Below are 22,710 nucleotides of genomic sequence, written 5' to 3'. Positions count from 1 at the left end.
TCTTTTTTACAATGGTATCAGCATGACAAAAGTACATTCTGCCAGCCTATACATCTCAGTTTTTGAAGTCCTACTCCAGAAAAGCAGGATAGGATATTGATACATTCATGTCTTAGGAATTATTCCTATCTTTTTAAGTTTATTTCCCTAGGCCTAAACTATAGTGACAGCTCAAAATTCATCTAGAGAAGCCCTTTTAATGCTCAGTCTAATACACTGTGTTGCAAAAGATTTTTAAAACTCAGTAAGTACTGACTCAAGCTCTCTTTTTTTCCTGGTTACTAGAGCCCGTCTTGACATCTAAGCTGGAAATGAATGATCTTTCAACAACACTCCAGGGACTTTGCTAAGGTCATATCCAATCATTCATTAGGCTTCTTACCCGTCGCTTTTCAGAGTTCCATTGTAGAGCTGGTTTTATTCAGCATTTATGTAGCCTGTGGGCTTGGGTATTTGTCTGCTTGATGTTGAGTTTCATTTCTATGCCCTGAACATAGGAATCCATCAATTGACCAAAGAATTTCAAACTATTCTTTTACTTCTCTAACAAATTGCATGGTGTATATGAAGAATAAATTAGCATTAATTTTCTTCCATTAACTGTTAATAAAACATGCTGATGAGCTCTCCCTTCTTCTATGGACATCTCTGTTTCCTGCCTAACCAAGAGAAATATAAGGATTTCCTAATTTTTTTCCCCACTATGCAATTGTCTTTCAGCCATATATGCTCCTCACCTCCCACAATCAAGCTCTAGGTCGTGGGCAGCCTTCATTCAGTGAAGTGTATGAGACAAGACTTCTTTCAGAGCCCATCAACACCCCCTCACACACACACACACACACACACACACACGCCCACACGCCATTAGCTAAAGAGGTTACTACTGTGGAGCACAAGACACTTGGTCTCATACTATCAAAGCAGAGGGCTGTCCAGGAGCACATACACGTTAGCTTACAGAGCCCAAAACAGGAACTCAGACCCCAGGACTCTCCCCTGGAGACAAACTGTTCACATCTGTACAGATTTTCATTGTAGGCCACTAGACAGAGAGAGAGAGACATACACACATACACACACACGATTCATAAAATAAAATTACTTAAAAGAATATAAACAAAAGTCATTAACACAGGCAGGAAAACGCTATTTCTTTGTACACCAATTTGAAGAAAACTATTTCAAGGCCATATGAAACTTAACTAATAATGTAGGTTCCTTAAAAATTGAGGTTTCTATTATACTCTGGATAAATGTGAATTGAGGTCAACATACGGTACCGTATTATAGTATCATAGAAATTTTAAAATAAGTAAGTCCACTGAAGCACATGATTCATAAAAAGACTAAAAGTCTTTTGTATATACTTAGCTCCCTTATTTCTTCAAAAAAAGAAAACCCAGAAGATTGCATGCATACCACAGATGAAGAAAAAAGGAAAACTCAGTGCTACTACAATGGGAAAAAAAATCATTCAAGGACAGTTTGTACTTATTTTTAAATGGCTTTAGTCAGGCTGCCAAGAGTGATATCAGGTTTGATTCTCACATACATAAATGCCAGTCCCAAAAAGCAACTCTAACTTGTGCACCTGGCTTAAAACAAAATGTACTGAAAACTTTGTATTTGTTAATTGGTGTAACCCACCCATTCAGGCCTCAATTCCCTTTGGACTTGCACACGCACTTCCTATACACAGAAGTGGCCTGTTATGCAGCAATAACATCATAGTGAAAAGCAGCAATTCCAAGCAGGCTGCACCGAGAAATTGCGTTGGCATTTCAAACAAGTTTCTTCGAAATAAGCGTCTTTCGATTAAATGAAATTACAATTCCAAATTCTTATCCACAGAAAATAGCATTCACTACGTAACTTACTGCTCCTTTTTATAACTGCATAATTTGTCACAGTTACCCACATATTTATACAATTTAACAATACTAAGTTAAATAATGTATTTATGGTTTGTTTCAGGAACCTGGGGACATTTGCTGGCCTGGTTTTTAACAGTTTGGTATTATGTGAAAATACTAATTTCTTATTAGCATTTTTGGACCTTCCATTTGTTCTGGTTTTAGTCCCCAAAAAGCTAGCTTCCAGCAGGATTAGAGTAATAAGAAGAGATGACAACTTCCTTTTCCTAACCTTATCAAAAAGCTCTATGGTTAAAAAAATAAATAAATAAAAAACTTAACCTTTGCAAATGGCACAAACATGCCCCAAATAGTGACTCGAAAAGCTTTTCAACAACGAACGATTCCAAGCTTTTTGTGAATCAGACTCAACATCTCAGTCTAGTCACATAGAAAGCCTAGTTTGTAGGATTAGTGCATTAAAATAGCATATACTTAACTCAAAATTCTAAAAGAGTACTTATCTATGTTATATTTGAAATCAAAGAATATTAATATGGAAAAAAAACAAAGACCAGATCTCAAAAACTATAAAACTATCTACAGTTTAAGATCTCCTGTCTTGTAAAATCAACACAATTTTGTAAAAAATTTAAATTGCATATATTTTGAAGTAATTTCTCAGTTTTTACATGTTGAAAATAAAAGCTTTTCAAAAAGTTATTTTTGTTGAAAGTCCACATATATGTCTTCAACTATCTTGTCTTAATGGTTGATCAATGTTTATCTAAATGAAAAACTCACTCCCCTGTCTACCCCTCCCCAAAAAGAAAAGGGACATAATGTTAGATTTACTCAATACAGGAGTAACATTTGCCAAATAAACAAAAAGTCTGTTAGTTATGTAACCCAACTGGCACACAAAGCTGAAAATCTTCAAAAAATTATGCAAAAATGTGTATTATGGCTCCAATATTAAAATGTTACCACAAATACAAAATGGTATTAAGTATGAATATGCCTTATTTTTTTAAAAACATTACTAAACTGTTTCTCTTGCTAAATTAACCCCTAACTAGAATATCTTTGTGCATGTATCACTGAAGGCTTATATAACTTACACTACTCTTTCACAGAAGAATGACAAAATTCTTAATAGAGGCAAGTCTTTGAGTAGGGAGATGGGGAAAATTAATGAAGGATGATATGAGACAGAGTTGACTGACTGCTATTCTGATACTGCACAGACGAACACTAACAAAATAACTACCCATCTTTTGTAACTGAACTTTATATGTAATCATCATAGGTCTCCAGCTGTACTGTAAATGCTATAAAGGCAGAGAATTAGCACCTGTGAGGCAGAATGTGCTAGGAGAAGAGAATGTATTTTAAAGTCAGACAGACCCAGATAAAAATCCTGGCTCCATCCTGTACTGCTGGACCTCATAAAAGTGACTTCACTTCTCTCAGTTTCACTTTCCTTATAAGTAGAAACAAGAACAAGCAATACATCCCTCAGGAAGATATTGAAAGGATTCAATTACTTAATAAGACAACTCAACATAGCACTAGCAAGTAATAATATTCCTTAGTTCTCTTTCCTTCTACTACCTGTTTATCCCTTACAGTGTGTAGAGAAGACCATAGCTGCAAAATGCAGGCTTGATAACTTTTGAGCAACTGATATATTTCTGATTTTGTTTAATTATATACATAAAGGTAAGAGGCCTTTTCACAGGTATTAAGTTTAAAAATAACCACCATCCAACACAAAATAGTATTTCTTGTTATATTTTATAAATAGTCTAACAAAACACTAACAAAGTTGTGTTGCTTATTATTCTGATGCTGGAATAATTTGGTCAAATCTTCATAAATAGTTTTCAACTTTACCAAGGCGCAAAAATCAAGAATACAGGCTTTCTATAAACTCATTTACTACTTTAAAGTTTTTAACTGTTTAGCAGTTACAGGAAATCTTTTTAATCAAAAACTATTTACATTTCAAATACAAAAGAAAATTAAAAATTATTGACTGATCTCTAAAACCCAACCACTTAGATGCTCATTATTATTATTTTCTTTTACCAATCTAGTATATTCTATTCAACATGTGCATCCTGTGTACTCACTAAGCATCTATTTGCACAAGGATTTTCTCTGTCAGGCTGACTTTGCTGTGTAGATTCTGTGTAGCTACCTGAATTTGTCCAAGAAAAAGTCTCACATTTTTTGGAAAACCAATGCTGCTACACTGTTTCCAGATCTGCCTCCAAAGCTGAACTTGGGTGTTGGCAGCTCTTCGAAAAGTTCAAATCCTGTCAGACAAAATTTAAATACTTTTATTAAGGATTGAGTCTCATAGTTACATTTATTTATATGCATGTATTAACACTGTACCTTTCAACCCTTTGTAAAACTATAAGTCCAAACTCTAAATTGTGCTGAATTTCACTTCATGGTTTTTCAGTTCTACTATGTATGTACAGTATATGTATGCTCACCCAAAATCACTTTGAATTTAACAAGGAAAAGACAAGACCAAAAACAAATTGCATAAAACAGGCTTTCCATCCACCTCCCATTTCCTGAACTTCCTGTTTGTCACCCCCACAAAGCTGTATCTCTGTTAGCCTCTATCACCTCGTTTGTAGGAAGCAGCTAGCATGTATTGAATTTTTTTGTTTGTTTATTTGTTTGTTTTTTGAGACGGAGTCTCACTGCATCACCCAGGCTGGAGTGCAGTGGCACAAGCTCAGCTCATTGCAACCTCTGCCTCCAGACTTCAAGCAATTCTCACCTCAGCCTCCCAAATAGCTAGAATTACAGTTACACGCCACCACGCCCAGCTAATTTTTCGTATTTTAGTAGAGATGGGGTTTCGTCATGTTGGCCAGCCTGGTCTGGAACTCCTGACCTCAAGTGATCCACCCACCTCAGCCTCCCAAAGTGCTGGGATTACAGGTATGAGCCACATCGCCTGGCCCTGTGTTGAGTTCTTACTATGTGCCAGGCATTATTTTGAGTGCTTTATATGTAGCAATCTAATTAATTCACACCACACACATAAAAGCACTTAATATAGAAAGGCAAAATAACTTGGAAATATAAGTGAATTTGTAGAAGATGAAAAAGTTCTGGAGAAGGATGGTGATGACAATTGCACAAAAAATGTAAATGTACCTAATACCACAGAAGTGTACATTTAAAAATGGTTATAAAGTGGTACGTTATGTGTATTTCAGCAGAATTAAAAACAATAATTTATAACAAAGATGAAGACTCAAACTAAACTAACTAATAAAGGTCCTAGGAAGACAAGGAACTAGTAACTTTCAAAGCATCACAGTATGGTTTTAAAAAAATTAACTTTGAATCGAAAAAGTTTCAAAGTTAATCGAATCCTAGGTTCAAGTCTCAGCTTCACCACTTACTAAATGAGACAGGCTATCCCTCTACCATGATCCTGATTTCTATGCAAAGAGGCTTAATACCAATGCGCGCCCCCCACCCCATCAAATTCACTGCGATTTTGTAAAGATCCAAATAAGATAATGCAGTGTTTCCCTAAACTATAAAATAAAATGTTTTATTATTTTGCTTTTAAAAAATAGAACAAATAAAGCTGGAAGGTCACTTACTAAAATGCCAACCAGGGCCTGGCATGGTGTAATCCCAGCACTTTGGGAGGCCGAGGTGGGCAGATCACTTGAGGCCAGGTATTCAAGACCAGCCTGGGCAACATGGCGAAACCCCGTCTCTACAAAAAATACAAAAATAAGTCGTTGTGGTGGCCTGCGCCTGTGCGCCTGTAGTCCCAGCTACTTGGGAGGCTGAAGTGGGAGATGCCTGGGTGATGGAAGCTGTGGTAAGCCAAGATTATGCCACTGCATTCCAGCCTGGGCAACAGAGCCAGACTCTGTCTCAAAATAAATTCTAAAATTAAAGTAAAATAAAACGCCAATCAAGCTTTTCCCTTATTGATGGAACTATCAGTTTTGGAATTTTTTTTTCTTGAGGCAGGGGTGGGGTTCTGTATTTTCTAAATTTCCATACTTTGAGCTCAAATAACTCTTGTAAACAAAAAAAAAAAAGTGTTTTAAATGATGTATATTGACTGGGTGGAGTGGCTCAGGCCTCTAATCCCAGCCTGAGGCTACTAATACTAATGCGCTCCCCTACCCCATCAAATTCACTGTGATTTTGTAAAGATCCAAATACGGTAATGTAGTGTTTTCCTAAACTATGAAATAAAATGTTTTATTATTTTGCTTTTAAAAAAAATAAAACAAAGCTGGAAGGTCACTTACTAAAATACCAACCAGGGCCTGGCATGGTGTAATCCCAGAACTTTGAGAGGCCCAGGTGGGAGAATCACTTGAGCCCAGGAGTTCGAGACCCGCCTGAACAGTATGGCAAAACCCCGTCTCTACTAAAAATATAAAAATTATCCAGGCATGATGATGTGTGCCTGTAGTTCCAGCTACTCAGGAGGCTGAAGTGGAAGGATTGCTTGAGCCCTAGAAGTCAAGGCTGCAGTGAGCCAAAATCCTGCCACTGTACTCCAACCTAGGCAACACAGAGAGAGAGAGATCCTGTTTCAAAAATAAAAATAAAAATTATATTATGGCATCAATTGGTCTATCATACTATTTCATTATACATCCTAATTCATGTTATCTAATTTCACCAAATCATAATAACTCAATATTATAATGCTTATTAAAAGCTTATCATAAGAAAACTTTTCCAAATTAGGACATTTCTTTTAATAAAATAATATGATGTATCTTAATGCTGGAAAATGCAGGCATTGTGCTAGGTACATACATAGTTATACAACCATATTTGTTTTCAAAAATTTTACAAATACTTTGGATATTTAATAATAAAAATTTTCTGTCTGTATAAATTTTCCAGGACTAACTTTTTAACTCCCTGAACTAACCGTACAAAACTGGAATTATTATATTTCAAAATAGAACACACTAAAATATTAGCAGTGGTTGTACTCCACTGATGGTAAATGAATTGTCTTAATTATTTTAATCTGTATGCTTATGTGTTGACGTTATTGATATTTTTCAATTATTTAGATAATAAATTTGAATTACTTTTTCTTTTAAACGATAGCTCCCCAGCCAGGCGCGGTGGCTCACGCCTGTAATCCCAGCACTTTGGGCCGAGACAGGCATACAAAGTCAGGAGATTGAGACCATTCTGGCTAACACAGTGAAACTCCGTTTCTACTAAAAATACAAAAAAGTAGCCGGGCGTGGTGGTGGGCGCCCGTAGTCTCAACTACTCGGGAGGCTGAGGCAGGAACCCAGGAGGCGGAGCATGCAGTGAGCCGAGATCGTGCCACCGCACTCCAACGTGGGGGACAGAGCGAGACTCTGTCTCAAAAAATAAAAAAATAAATAAATAAAATAAAGGATAGCTCCCCAAACCCGAATAGATTCAGAAAGATTCCCTTAAATTACTTCTGAAGTAAGATGGGTAGTTATTGCTTTCGTTCATTTTCATAAAGTCAAGTCCCTTGGACATCAAATTAGAACATAGGCAACTCGTTCCAGGTAACCCTCACCAAAAAAATTATAACACAAAGTATTTGTATAATCAGGGGTATCATGGAAAAAATGCAACATCTGTTTCAACAGTTTTATGAACATTTATAGTTCAAATAAGAAAAGAACCTTAAAAGATTGGTAAAACAAGCTTTATTTTGTGCAAAGAGAACGTGGCAGCCAGTATGAGTAGTCAGGAACAAGACCTTTGGCAGTGACGCAGGGCAGTGTATTCTGTTACTGTCCCATATCTAACTTCAAATACCATTTTCTAAGGGACTCATGCCTAAAAAATGTTTTCAATTGTATATAATTATTTATGTAACATTTCCCATTATAACACTTCGCTTAAATTCTGTATTTTGTTCTAAAATTGAACATAGTTTACTCAATAGTTTTCAGACAAAGACACATTTTTAAGTACTCTAACCAGGCTAAAGTCTGTTCCTCATTATCAAAGACAGACAAATATGTTTTTGTCTGCTGGTTCTAGGAGTAAAAAAGAACACCTGTATTTAAAAACCAGGAAAGAAACTTGCCCTACACAGTGTAACTTTGAGCATTTATTAAAACTGTCAAAGTTCAGGAAGAGGAAAGGCTTATTGATACAGGGCCTCACTAGTTCTAAAGGAAACAAATTTAACATGGAAGATAATAAAATAAATGACATGTAATAAAAGACAATAAATCACATATAATTCTTGTTTTCCAGAGGCAATAGTAATGAAGCCATAAGCTCGTATTTCAAGCCTCAAACACTTCAGGTTTTACATTATATAATCTGTCAAAGCCACTGAACACACACAAAAGGACATGTGTTAAGTGTTCTCCCAGCCTATTCCCTTAATACTAAAAAGAAAACAAACTCTAAAATAAGGTATATGCAGTACGGTTATAAATAATGGTACACAGTAAACTATTCTCTTGAGGTAATTCACTTGCCATTAGCTTGTGACAATTGAGGTTCAAAATTTAACCAAATATTGAGTACCATATTATTTACCCAAGACTCCATCCTGAAAATTTATCCTATCTTTAAAAAAAAAAAAGTGCAGGATTTGGAATAAAAAGGGGGGAAAAAAAAACTAATCTGAAAAGGATTCTAAGAAAAAACAAGCAAATATCCGTAGATTCTCAAGATACTTTCCCAGAAATGCCTGTGCACTACATGAAAAACTGGCAGATAAAATATTTCTTAAAAAATGCAAGGAACAGTCTGCCAGAGAACTCAAAATATTTTGTGTCTAGATTACAGATTCTCAGTTCTCATAAGATCTCCACTAAGCAGATACTGCACTAACTACACTTTGCTAACTAGGCAAAAAAGGATCCTGCCTCAGCACCAGAATCTTCTATCAATTCCCTACATTTTAATTCTGTGCAATCTTAAAAATAATTGTTCTATATCCTCTGAAAACAAGAATTGTTCTATAATCTCTGAAGACCTAATGACCACTAGGGCAAGACCAGCTAAAGTATCTATAATATTAAAACTCTCATCATGTTAAGACAAAAGTACTTCTTCCATTTGCATTATTACGGATTTGCCAGTAAATCACTGCACTGAAGTCAGAAGCACAATACATGTTTTGTTTGATTCTATAAATAATAGATTATATATCTTAAATAAAAGACTGTGCAATTCAAATAGAGAACTTAATTTTGTTTTTTTGTTTTTTTGTTTATTTGGGTCTCACTCTGTCACCCAGGCTGGAGTTCAGCGGCACAATCTTGGCTCCCTGCAACCTCCACCTCCTGGACTTAATGCAATCCTCTCACCTCAGCCTCCTGAGTAGCTGGGACTACCGGCACGCGCCACCAATCCCAGCTAATTTTTTGTATTTTTAGCAGACACAGGGTTTCACCACGTTGCCCAGGCTGAGAACTTAATTTTTACAGGCTCATAAATGTTAGTACTTAACTGCCAGGATTTCTCAGAAAATTTTTTAGCAGATCTCTGGATCTCAACCAATGTTATTTCTCTGTGCTTTGCATATACAGTCAAAAGTTATTATCAAGGTCATTAACAGAGAAAAAAGCAGGCAATTCCCACAAATAGAAAAGTAAAACACTATTAACACAAAACGGGGAGAAAACCTGTTTAAGTACATGAAACCTGAGGTAAGCACACATTTAAATGCCATATAGTCATTTACCTTCACTGAATTCAGTTAGCAACTCTTCCTTGGTCCAATTACATGACGTTATTAGAAAAAAGCCTTTTACTTTCAACACCCTGGAGAGAGATTTCACATATTGCTTCCTCTTCTCAATTGCATTGTCAGGATTAAGGCTTATGGCATCAAAAGTCCCTTTGTCAATACAAATATGAAATCCAGACAGCTGTGTGGAGAGATTCAAAAAGTCTTCTACCTATATTAAAAGTCAATGTCTATGTGAGAACAATTAAAACAAAATCCTTACAGAATGTGACAACCTGTAAAAGGTTATTAATAAAAGGACCCATTAGTTATAATGGCATTTTACATATAATAAACATATTTTCAACTTTATACCTTTTATGAGCTTCATCCAAGGTCATTAAAGCCAAGATTAATAAGAGACTGATAATTTCTGAACATTCCAAATCTCTATAAATTTGAAAACAAATCAAAGACAGCCATATTCCCTAATAATACTAGCACATTATGGAGCTCACAAGCCTAGTTTATGAAAAAACTGTTTCTGTCAAAAAGTAGAATATTTGACATATTCTTAAAAATGACAATTTATTTGGAACTAAGGTCACTGGAAATAAGATTTTTGGAGACAGGAGTCTTGCTATGTTGCCCGGGATAGACTTGAAAACCTGAGCTAAGCAATCCTCCCATCTCAGCCTCCTAAGTAGATGTGGCCACAACACTCAACTATGGGAATAAGATTTTTAGCTTATATTCCTAGTGTGTAACCTAAAATAAACAGGGTAAATCAAAAGTTCTTGGGCCTTGGCTGGTCCGAGGGCAGTCGTGTTTACAACTAATAGATCATAACCAGTTACAAAGTTCTTCCTTCCTTCTCTATTACCACTGCTTCACTTGACCCGCCTTTAAAAAAAAAAAAAAAGAATTTCTTGGGTCTTGACTCAGCAGCTCACGAAATTACTAATGGAAATAATGAATGGCATAAGGCTTAAGAAATTAAATAACTTTTAAACTGTAATTACTGAAGTTGGTAGATTTCATGCACTTTAGATGTGTAAAGTCGTACATCACCATCTCATTCACTGTCAATAACTTGATGCATAATAAGCATCGGAAATAGCAATCTGCCTCAATTTTATAAAATATTCACAATTTACCATTGAAAATTCTGAAAACTCATTTTGAAAAAAACAATTAGGCAACTAGCTCACAATTATTCATACAAATTTAATACAGTAATTGTAAACCATGTTTAATCTAAAATACTTATTGACTTAAAAATGTATATATTATGTTGATGTATATTGGAAGGTGGGTCTTCTCCCTTCCTTCATGTCCAAAGTATTCATGATACCTGAAGCAAAATAATGACTATCACTCTGAAGAGCTAACTTTGAAGAGGCTTCCTCATCCTAAATGCCTATATAAAAATACTCATCTGGCCGGGCACGGTGGCTCACGCCTGTAATCCCAGCACTTCGGGAGACCGAGACGGGTGGATCACGAGGTCAGGAAATCGAGACCATCCTGGCTAACACGGTGAAACCCCATCTCTACTAAATACACAAAAAATTAGCTGGGCAAGGTGGCAGGCGCCTGTAGTCCCAGTTACTCAGGAAGCTGAGGCAGGAGAATGGTGTGAACCCGGGAGGCGGAGCTTGTAGTGAGCCAAGATCACACCACTGCACTCCAGCCTGGGCGACAGAGCGAGACTCTGTCACAAAAAAAAAAAAAACAAAAAAAAGTACTCATCTATTCAACAAATATTTTGTGGACATCTATTGTCAGGTACTTTTCAGCTGGATATAACAGTAAACAAAATAGAAAAGGTCCCTGTATGAAAATATACATTGGCCGGGCGCAGCGGCTCATGCCTGTAATCCCAGCACTTAGGGAGGCCAAGGCAGACGGATCATGAGGTCAGGAGATCGAAACCATCCTTACAGGGTGAAACCCCGTCTCTACTAAAAATATAAAAAATTAGCCGAGCGTGGTGGCATGTGCCTGTAGTCCCAGCTACTAGGGAGGCTGAGGCAGGAGAATTGCTTGAACTGGGAAGCAGAGGTTGCAGTGAGCAGAGATCACACCACTGCACTCCTGCCTAGGCGACAGAGTGAGACTCTGCCTCAAAAAAAAAAAAAAAAAGAAAGAAAGAAAGAAAATATATCTTATATTCTACAAAGAGAAAGATAAAAGATAAATAAGCTAAATAAATAACTTCAGATAAAGTGCCATGAAAAAAATAAAAACCAGAGAAATAAGACACTAATTGACTTGGAAGAGAAATCGTTTGGAAAATAGAGTAGAATGTTTTCTCGGCCGGGCGCAGTGGCTCACGCCTGTAATCCCAACACTTTGGGAGGCCAAGATGGGCAGATCACCTAAGGTCAGGAGTTCGAGACCAGCCTGACCAACACAGAGAAACCCTGCCTCTACTAAAAGTACAAAAATTAGCCGGGCATGGTGGTGCATGCCTGTAATCCCAGCTACTCGGGAGGCTGAGGCAGGAGAATCATTTGAACCCAGGAGATGGAGGTTGCGGTGAGCCAAGATCGCACCATTGCACTCCAGCCTGAGCAACAAGAGCGAAACTCCATCTCAAAAAATAAAAATAAAGAAAGTTTTCTCTAAGGTGTTATTTGAGCAAAGATCTGAATTATGAGAATGAACCAAACATGCTAAGATCTGAGGCAAGAATACTCTAGGCAGAGGGCAGCAAGTATACAGATTCAAAACAAACTTGACATGTTTCAGGAACAGAAGAAAAGCCAGTGTGACAGGAGTGTTGATGATAAAAGAGGAAGAAGGTAAGAAATGAAGGAGTTTGTAAGGCTGGATGAGGTTCAGAATCCATTTACAATGCAATGGGGAAGTCAATTCAGGATTGTGAGCAAGGAAGTGACATGAACAGATTTACATTTTTAAAAATCTGGCCAGGGCTGGACACAGTGGCTCATGCCCAGCACTCTGGGAGGCCAAGGTGGGAGGATCACTTGAGGTCAGGATTTTGAGACCAGCCCGGCTAACATGGTGAAACCCGGTCTCTACTAAAAATACAAAAATTTGGCTGCACGCAGTGGCTCACTCCTGTAATCCCAACACTTTGGAAGGCTGAGGCAGGCAGATCACCCGAGGTCAGGAGTTCAAGGCCAGCCTGACCAACATGCTGAAACCCCGTCTCTACTAAAAAAATACAAAGAAAATTAGCTGGGTGTGGTGGCACACGCCAGTAGTCCCAGCTACTTGGGAGCCTGAGGAATGAGAATAGATTGAACTCAGGAGGTCGAGGTTGCAGTGAGCCAGGATGGTGCCACTGCATTCCAGCCTGGGCAATAGAAAAAGACTCCGTCTCAAAAAATAACAAATAAAAAATTACTCTGGCTGCCCTGTGGTAAAAGAACATCAGAGCAACATGAATGGAAATGGAGATGCAAAAATCAAAGGCTACTGTAGTAGTTTAAAGAAGAAGTAATAGTGCTTCGGACTTCACAGGGAGCAAAGGAATGATCGCATTCTTGATATATTTTGAAGATAAAACTGGCCAGAAGCAGTGGCTCATACCTGTAATCCTAGCACTTTGGAAAGCAGAGGCAGGCAGATTGCTTGAGGCCAGGAATTCAAGACTAGCCTGGGCAACATGGCAAAACCCCATTTCGACAAAAAATTTAGGTGTGGTAAAGCAGGCCTGTAGTCCCAGCTACTCTGGAAGCTATGGTGGAAGAATCACTTGAACCCAGGAGATTGAGGCTGCAATGAGCTGTGATAACACCACTGCACTTCAGCCTGGGCTAAAGGGCAAGACACTGTCTCTACAAAAAAAAAAAAAAAAATATATATATATATACACACACACACACACACACACACACACACACATATGACTAACAGAATTAGATACAGGACTTTAAGGAAAAAGAAGAACCAAGGATGACTCCTTGGGTTTTGGGTAAATGCAACAGGGTGAATGGGAGTGTTATTAATAGAGATGGGAAAGACTGGAGAAATCAGGTCTGAGGAGGAAATCATGAGTTTCATTTTGGACTAATTAAGTTGACAGACTATTAGCTTTCCAAACGGAAATTTTGAATAGGCAGATTTTACAGGCATCCCTCAGAGATACTGCAAGTTCTGTTCCAGACCCACACAACAAAGCAAACAACACAATGAAGCAAGTCACACAAAATGTTTGGTTTCCCAGTGCATATAAAAGTTATGTTTACACTGTATTATAGTCTATTAAGTGTGCAATAGCATTATGTCTTTTTTAAAAATGCGTGCCTTAAAAAATATTTTATTGTAGGCCAGGAGTGGTGGCTCATGCCTGTAATCCCAACACTTTGGGAGGCCAAGGTGGACGGATCACCTGAGATCAAGAGTTCGACACCAGCCTGGCCAACATGATGAAATCCCGTCTCTACTAAAAAAACACAAAAATGGCCAGGCGTGGTAGCTTACACCTATAATCCCAGCACTTTGAGAGGCCAAGGCAGGTGGATCACAAGGTCAGGAGTTTCAGACCAGCCTGGCCAATATGGTGAAACTTCATCTCTACCAAAAATACATAAATTAGCCAGGCGTGGTGGCAGGTGCCTATAATCCCAGCTACTCAGGAGGCTGAGGCAGGAGAATCACTTGAACCCAGGAGGCAGAGGTTGCAGTGAGCTGAGATCCCACCACTGCACTCCAGCATGGGCGACAGAGCGAGACTCCGTCCCCCCAAAAAAAGTTTATTGTTAAAAAACACCAACATGCCATCATCGAAACCATGAGTAAGTCATAATCTTTTCTCTGGCTGGAGGGCCTTGCCTCGATGAGGATGCCTGCTGACTGATCAAGGTGGTGGTTGCTGAAGGCTGGGATGGCTGTGACAATTTCTTAAAATAAGACAGTAATGAAGTTTGCTGTATCAACTGACTCTTTTATGAAAGATTTCTCTGGAGCACATGATATTGTTTGATAGCACTTTACACACAGTAGAACTTCATTTGATACTAGAGTCAATGCTCTCAAACCTTGCTACTGCTTTATTAACTAAGTTTATGGAATATTCAAAATCCTTTTTCAACAATGTTCACAGCAGATTCCATCTCAAGAAACCAGTTTCTTTGCTCATCCACCATAAGAAGCAACTCCTTATCTGATCAAGTTTTATCATGAGACTGCAGCAACTCAGTTACACCTTCGGGCTCCACTTCTAATTCTAGTTTGCTACTATCACTACATTTGCAGTTAATTCCTCCACTGAAATCTTGAACCTCTCTCCAAGTCATCCATTAGGGTTGGAATCAGCTTCTTCCAAACTCCTATTAATGTTGATATTCTGACCTCCCATGAATTATAAAATTATAAAATAAATATTCTTCATGACATGTAGAATGGTGAATCATTTCCAGAAGGCTTTCTTTTTTTTTTTGAGACGGAGTCTCACTGTGTCACCCAGGCTGGAGTGCAGTGGCTCAATCTCGGCTCACTGCAAGCTCTGCCTCCCGGGTTCACGCCATTCTCCTGCCTCAGCCTCCCAAGTGGCTGAGACTACAGGCGCCTGCCAGCACACCCGGCTAATGTTTTGTATTTTTAGTAGAGTCGGGGTTTCACCGTGTTAGCCAGGATGGTCTTGCTCTCCTGACCTCATGATCCACCCGCCTCAGCCTCCCAAAATGCTGGGATTACAGGCGTGAGCAACCACACCAGCCCATCAAGGGTGTTTTTGTTTATGTTTTCAGTTTGCTTAATTCTTTAAAACCTTAAAACAGGACAGGCACAGTGGCTCACGCCTGTAATCCCAGCACTTTGGGAGGCTGAGGCAGACAGATCACGAGGTCAGGAGATCGAGACCATCCCGGCTAACTCAGTGAAGCCCTGTCTCTACTAAAAATACAAAACATTAGCTGGGTGTGGTGGCAGGTGCCTGTAGTCCCAGCTACTTGGGAGGCTGAGGCAAGAGAATGGCATGAACCTGGGAGGCAGAGCTTGCAATGAGCTGATACTGCACCCCTACACTCCAGCCTGGGTGATAGGGCAAGACTCCATCTCAAAAAAAAAAAAACAAGATTAATCTTCATATATATCTCCATCAGAGTTCTTGGGTGAATTCATGCATTGTCAATGAATGGTAATACTTTGAGTCTTTTTCTTTTGGGACAGTAGGTCTCAAAAATGGGCTTAAAATATTCAGTAAACCATACTGTAAACAGATGTGCCGTTATACAGGCTTTGTTGTTCCATTTATACAGCTCATGCAAAGAATATTTAGCATAATTCTTATGGGCCCTAGGATTTTCAGAATGGGAAATGGGCTTTGGCTTCAACTTAAAGTCATCAGCTGCATTAGCCCCTTCTAACAATAATGTCAGCCTCTCCTTTGAAGCTTTAAAGCCAGGCACTGACTTCTCCTCTCTAGCTATGGAACTACTACATGGCATCTTCTTCCAATATAAGGCTATTTCATCTCCATTGAAAATCTGTGCTGGGCACAGTGGCTCAAGCCTGTAATCCCAGCACTTTGGGAGGCCAAGACGGGCAGATCACGAGGTCAGGAGATCGAGACCATCCTGGCTAACACGGTGAAACCCTGTCTCTACTAAAAAATACAAAAAACTAGCCGGGCGAGGTGGCGGGTGCCTGTAGTCCCAGCTACTCAGGAGGCTGAGGCAGGAGAATGGCGTAAACCCGGGAGGCGGAGCTTGCAGTGAGATGAGATCCGGCCACTGCAATCCAGCCTGGGCGACAGAGCAAGACTCTGTCTCAAAAAAAAAAAAAAATAAGAAAAGAAAATCTGTATGCTGTTTAGCCAGCTTCATTGGTTATTTGCTAGCTAACTTGCTACACCTTCTACATCAGTACTTAGTGCTTTATCTTGCACTTTTATGTCATGGAGAGGGCTTCTTTTTCTTTCTTTTTTTTTTTTTTTTGAGATGGAATCTCGCTCTGTTGCCCAGGCTGGAGTGCAGTGGCACAATCTTGGCTCACTGCAACCTCCGCTTCCCAGGTTCAAGCGATTCTCCTACCTCAGCCTCCCAAGTAGCTGGGATTACAGGCACCCACCACCATGCCCGGTTAACTTTCTGTATTTTTAGTAGAGACAGTGTTTCAGCATGTCGGCCAGGCTGGTCTTAAACTCCTGGCTTCAGGTGATTCTCTCGCCTTGGCCTCCCAAAGTGCTGGGATTACAGGCGTGAGCTACCATGCCCAGTCAAGATGGCTTCTTTTCTTAAATCTCATGAACTAACTACTGCTAGCTTCAAACTTTTCTTCTGCAGCTTCTTCACCTCTCTCAGCCTTCACAGAATTGAAAAGAGTCAAGGCCTTGCTCTGGATTAGGCTTTGGCTTGAGAGAATGCTGTGGCTGGTTTGATGTTCTATCTGGACCACTAAAACTTTCTCCGTATCAGCAATAAGGCTGTTTGACTTTCTCATCATTCATGTGTTCACTGGATTACCACTTTTAACTTCCTTAAAGAAATTTTATTTTGCATTCACAACTTGACTAAATTTTGTCACAAGAGGCCTAGCTTTTGGCCTATCTCAGCTTTCAACATGTCTTCCTCACTAAGCTTAATCATTTCTAGCTTTTGATTTAAAGTGAGAGATGTGTGACTCTACCTTTCAATTAAATACTTACAGGCCACTGTGTTGAGGTGGGGGTTGTTTATTTTTTGTATTTGTTTTCTTCTTTTTGTTTTTTGAGATGCAGTCTACCTCTGTCACCCAGGGTGGAGTGCAGTGGCACAATCTTAACTCACTGCAACCTCCACCTCCCAGTTCAGGCGATCCTCCTGCCTCTGCTTTTTTTTTTTTAAAAACAGAGTCTCACTCTGTTGTCCAGGCTGGAGTGTAAGTGGGACTACAGGCACCCACCACCACGCCTGGCTATTTTTTGTATTTTTGGTGGAGACATAGTTTCACCATGTTGGCCAGGCTACTCCCAAACTCCTGACCTCAAAGTGATCTGCCCACCTCAGCCTCCTAAAGTGTTGGGATTACAGTCGTTAGCCACCGCACCCATTCCACTGTAGGGTTTTTAATTGGCCTAATTTCAATATTGCTGTGTTCCAAGAAAGAAGGAGGCTTGAGGGGGAGGGAGGGAAGGAGAGACAGCGGGAGACAGGAGACCAGCCAGTAGGTAGAGCAGACAGAACAGACAACATTCATCAATGAAGTTCACCATCTTACGTGGGCACAGTTCCCGACATGCCAAAACAATTACAATATTAATATCAAAGATCATTGATCATGAATCACCATAACAGATAAAATAATAATGAAAAGCTCTGAAATATTACAACAATGACCAAAATGTGACACAGAGACACAAAGTGAGAACATGCTATTGGAAAAACGGTGTCAACAGATGGGCTCAGTGGACTTGCCACAAACCTTTGTCAAAAAACATACCATTTGGGAAGCCAAAAACATGGGGCATGCCTGTCTATAACTCTAGAGCTCAGAAGAGAGGCCTGGGCTAGAAATATAAATTTAGGAATCATCATCTCACAGATTATAGGACACAAAAATAAACTAAATGATTTCTGGTGGCATTACTACTTGATGCATTTCAAACCTTTTGATCAGCCGGGCATAGCGGCTCACGCCTACAAATCCCAGCACTTTGGGAGGCCGAGGCAGGCAGATCACGAGGTCAGGAGATCAAGACCATCCTGGCTAACATGGTGAAACCCTGTCTCTACTAAAAATACAGCCGGGCGTGGTGGCGGACGCTTATAATCCCAGCTACTCAGGAGACTGAGGCAGGAGAATGGCGTGAACCCAGGAGGCGGAGGTTGCAGTAAGCGGAGATCGCCCCACTGCACTCTAGCCTAGGTGACAAAGCGAGACTCAGTCTCAAAAAAAAACCTTTTGATCTGGTTAATCCATAGTTTATAGTAATACATGTATCTGCAAACATCAGGAGCAGTAGTTTATGAACAAACATAGAGAAGAAAAAATAATTTCCCCAAACCAACTAGATTAAATTTTTAATATAGCTACTTAAAAATGTTTCAATTTGTATTATTTTTTATTGATCCCTAATTTACGTGAATTTAAAACTTGTCAGTTAATATGCTCTAGAAACATTTAACTTCTATTATAAATAGGATAGTAATATAAATAATATTACCTTTAACTTAATGTTAGATAAACCTTCTTTTTCTATAACACTTCCAGAAAGCTGAATTGCAGAAGGAGAGTAATCAATTCCAGTAATATCAGAGAAACCAAATTTTGCCTAGACAGAGAGAAATAATTTTATACTTTAGTATAAAATTTTAATATAATGTTTTATGAATTGTAATATTCCTTTAGGACTGGGGTTGTCTTATTTTTGTTGTAGAGAAAATGACATATAATCCAATAATTCATAATGCTTAAATTTTATTGTAGACTCTAAATAAAAACTGTAAGTTCATATACTATGACAATGCCTTTGTTTTCATAATATTTTATCTCTTTTTCAAAAGCAAATTCATGTTCTCAAAAATAATGAAAATATATGTATAAGCCCTCAGGCAAAAAAAGGTAACATTAACTTTTGATACTGATAATTTCCAATTCACACATAAATTTGTCATAAATTTTACTTAACCCAATTAAATTATATGAATAAAATCAATGCAAATGTAATAAGCTATCAATTTTTAAATTTTCCCTTCAGTATAATTATATATTATGCAATTCTCCACCAGCCATGTGATTTTTAACCACTCTACATTTGTATATTACTTTTTCATCTTTAAAAGTATTTCATACATCCCACTAGATCTTTACAAAAAACCCGTGAGGTGGCCAGGCACAGTGGCTCACGCCTGTAATCCCAGCACTTTGGGAGGCTGAGGCGGGCAGATCATGAGGTAAGGAGATGGAGACCATCCTGACTTAACAGGGTTGGGCGTGGTGGCGGGCGCCTGCAGTCCCAGCTACTCGGGAGGCTGAGGCAGGAGAATGGCGTGAACCCGAGAGGCGAGCTTGCAGTGAGCCGAGATCGTGCCACTGCACTCCAGCCTGGGCAACGAATGAGACTCGGTCTCAAAAAAAAAAACTATGAGGTAGGGTGGGCAGGTATCAGTATCCCCAAGAAGTTTCTTTAACTCATTGGACTTGAGAGTTTTGGTGTTTACTAGCCATTAATCCATCTAGGCTGCGTAGTGTCTGTAGCAAAAGCATGGAAGCTTCTGGTTTTTACACACCCCCTAACAATGATGAACATTTTTAGACCAATGAGACTAAAAATAGTTTCAAAGGAAACATGAAAAACTTTCTGTCAGTTGTTTATTCTTCTAGTACAACTTATAAAAATCACAAATAGATGTTTTAGGTTTCTAGAGATATCAATCAGGGCCTCAAACTATCTCCAGTGTGTTTCACATTCAATTTCTGGCACCCAAAAATGAGCAGACATTCAAGGAAACAACCAAACCCAAGGGGAGAAATTGACTTTAGAAACAGACCCGACAGGAGACCCAAATAAATGAATTATCAGAAAAAGATTTTAAAGTAAGTTACAAAGTACAGTGTAGCCTGAAATTCCCTTCCTCCTCTTCACCATTTACTAAATGGTTACTTCCTTTAAAACTTAACTTACTGGCTGGGCGCAGTGACTCATGCCTGTAATCCCAGTACTTTGGGAGGCTGAGGCAGGTGGATTACCTGAGGTCAGGAGTTCGAGACCAGCCTGACCAACATGAAGAAACCCCCATCTCTACTAAATATACAAAAATCAGCCAGGTGTGGTGGCACACGCCTGTATTCCCAGCTACTTGGGAGGCTGAGATAGGAGAATTGCTTGAACCTGGGAGGTGGAGGTTGCGGTGAGCCGAGATTGCGCCACTGCACTCCAGCCTGGGTGATAAGAGCGAAACTCCATCTCAAAAAAAAAAAAAAAAAAAAATTTAACCCACTGCCACATCAAATCCATGAAGACCTACCAAGTCTTTTTAACCCTAAGTAACTGATTCCTAATCTAAACTCAAGAAACAAGTATACCAATTATTTTCTACAGATAGATTGCTCCCTTTATTTTTTATTTTTTATTTTTTTTGAGATGGAGTCTCGCTCTATTGCCCAGGCTGGAGTGCAGTGGCCGGATCTCAGCTCACTGCAAGCTCCGCCTCCCGGGTTTACGCCATTCTCCTGCCTCAGCCTCCCGAGTAGCTGGGACTACAGGCACCTGCCACCTCGCCTGGCTAGTTTTTTGTATTTTTTAGTAGAGACGGGGTTTCACTGGGTTAGCCAGGATGGTCTCGATCTCCTGACCTTGTGATCCGCCCGTCTTGGCCTCCCAAAGTGCTGGGATTACAGGCTTGAGCCACCGTGCCCGGCCTATTTTTGTTTTTAATCTAAAGGTCTAATATTCTCTTTTTTGATGCCAACCTTCTACCCTTTTAGCTGTATCCCTCCTTATTCCTTGAGATCTTATTTTATCTCCATTTCCCTTAACTCCTTCTCTGGGAGACCTAGAACCCAGGATGAGTCTATTAACTGATTCTTACTGGTTCCTTCATTTTTTTTTTTTTTTTTTTTTTGAGACAGAGTTTCGCTCTGTCGCCCAGGCTGGAGTGCAGTAGCACGATCTCAGCTCACTGAAAGCTCTGCCTCCCGGGTTCACACCATTCTCCCTCCTCAGCCTCCCACTTAGCTGAAACTACAGGCACCCGCCACCACGTCCAGCTAATTTTGTTTTTGTATTTTCAGTAGAGATGGGGTTTCACCGTGTTAGCCAGGATGGTCTTGACCCCCTAACCTTGTGATCCGCCCACCTCGGCCTACCAGTTCCTTCTTCTCCCATGCCTGTTTATTCTTCTAGTGCAACTTGTAGAAATCACAAATAGAAGTTTTAGGTTTCTAGAGATATCACTCAGGGCCTCAAACTATCTCCAATGTCTTTCACATTCAACTTCTGGCACCCAAAAATGAGCAGACATTCAAGGAAACAACCAAACCCAAGGGGAGAAATTGACTTCAGAAACAGACCCGACAGGAGACCCACATAAATGAATTATCAGAAAAAGATGTTAAAACAACTGACAGAAATGACAATGACAAGTGGGAGAATTCTAGCAGAGAACTGAGAACTACAACAGAGAAACAAACAAGGCCAGAGGCGGTGGCTCACCACTGTAATCCTAGCACTTTGGGAGGCCAAGGCAGGCGTAGCACCTGAGGTCAGGAGTTCAAGACCAGCCTGGCCAACATGGTGAAACCCCATCTCTACTAAAAACACAAGAATTAGCCAGGCGTGGTAGCAGGTACCTGTAATCCCAGCTACTCGGGAGGCTGAGGCAAGAGAATCACTTGAACCCAGGAGGTGGAGTTTGCAGTAAGCCAAGATCACGCCACTGCACTCCAGCCTGGGCAACAGAGCAAGACTTTTGTCTCAAAAAAAAAAAAACAAAAAACAAAAAAACAAAAAAAAACAAAGAAACACTTAATAACGGCCGGGCGCGGTGGCTCAAGCCTGTAATCCCAGCACTTTGGGAGGCCGAGACGGGCGGATCACGAGGTCCGGAGATCGAGACCATCCTGGCTAATACGGTGAAACCCCCTCTCTACTAAAAAAATACAAAAAAAAAAAACTAGCCGGGCGAGGTGGCGGGAGCCTGTAGTCCCAGCTACTCGGGAGGCTGAGCTGGGAGAATGGCGTAAACCCGGGAGGCGGAGCTTGCAGTGAGCTGAGATCCGGCCACTGCACTCCAGCCCGGGCCACAGAGCGAGACTCCATCTCAAAAAAAAAAAAAAAAAAAAGAAACACTTAATAACATAATTGAATAACACAATAATTAAGAAATTCAAGGGTAGGCTTGATAGCAGATGAGACACAGCAAAAAATTTTTAAAAAATTAGCAAAGAACAGTCAGAGAAAATATCCCTGTTATACACAGAACGACAAAAGAATGGAAAATTAAAAACAGGAAAGAATATCAAAGACACAATATGGGCCGGGCGTGGTGGCTCACGCTTGTAATCCTATCACTTTGGGAGGCCAAGGCAGGTGGATCACCTGAGGTCAGGAGTTCGAGACCAGCCTGGCCAACATGGTGAAACCCCATCTTTACTACAAATACAAAAATTAGCCAGGCATGGTGGTAGGCACCTGTAATTCCAGCCACTCAGGAGGATGAGGCAGGAGAATCGCTTGAACCCAGGAAG

The 22,710-nt window shown here is 39.7% G+C and overlaps 1 protein-coding gene across 3 annotated transcripts in view; it reads right to left on the bottom strand.

Annotated features, from left to right (window-relative positions):
* Positions 1-1,491: 1,491 nt before the first annotated feature.
* Positions 1,492-22,710, bottom strand: part of EEF1AKMT2 (EEF1A lysine methyltransferase 2) — a 37,646-nt gene continuing 16,427 nt past the window's right edge. The window contains exons 4-6 of one of the 3 annotated variants that reach the window (XM_023224315.2): positions 18,686-18,793; positions 9,583-9,799; positions 1,492-4,177 (exon numbers count right to left, since the gene is read on the bottom strand). In XM_023224315.2, coding sequence (XP_023080083.1) covers positions 4,083-4,177; positions 9,583-9,799; positions 18,686-18,793 — 420 coding nt within the window. In that variant the 3' untranslated portion in view covers positions 1,492-4,082. The remainder of the gene's footprint in view (positions 4,178-9,582; positions 9,800-18,685; positions 18,794-22,710) is intronic. The other 2 variants (XM_023224314.2, XM_023224316.2) reach the window with 2 other exon arrangements.

The sequence above is a fragment of the Piliocolobus tephrosceles genome, chromosome 9 (genome assembly GCF_002776525.5).
Source record: "Piliocolobus tephrosceles isolate RC106 chromosome 9, ASM277652v3, whole genome shotgun sequence".
NCBI lineage: Eukaryota > Metazoa > Chordata > Mammalia > Primates > Cercopithecidae > Piliocolobus > Piliocolobus tephrosceles.
The sequence above is the reverse complement of the archived record's forward strand: the minus strand, read 5'-3'. Positions and strand labels throughout refer to the sequence as shown.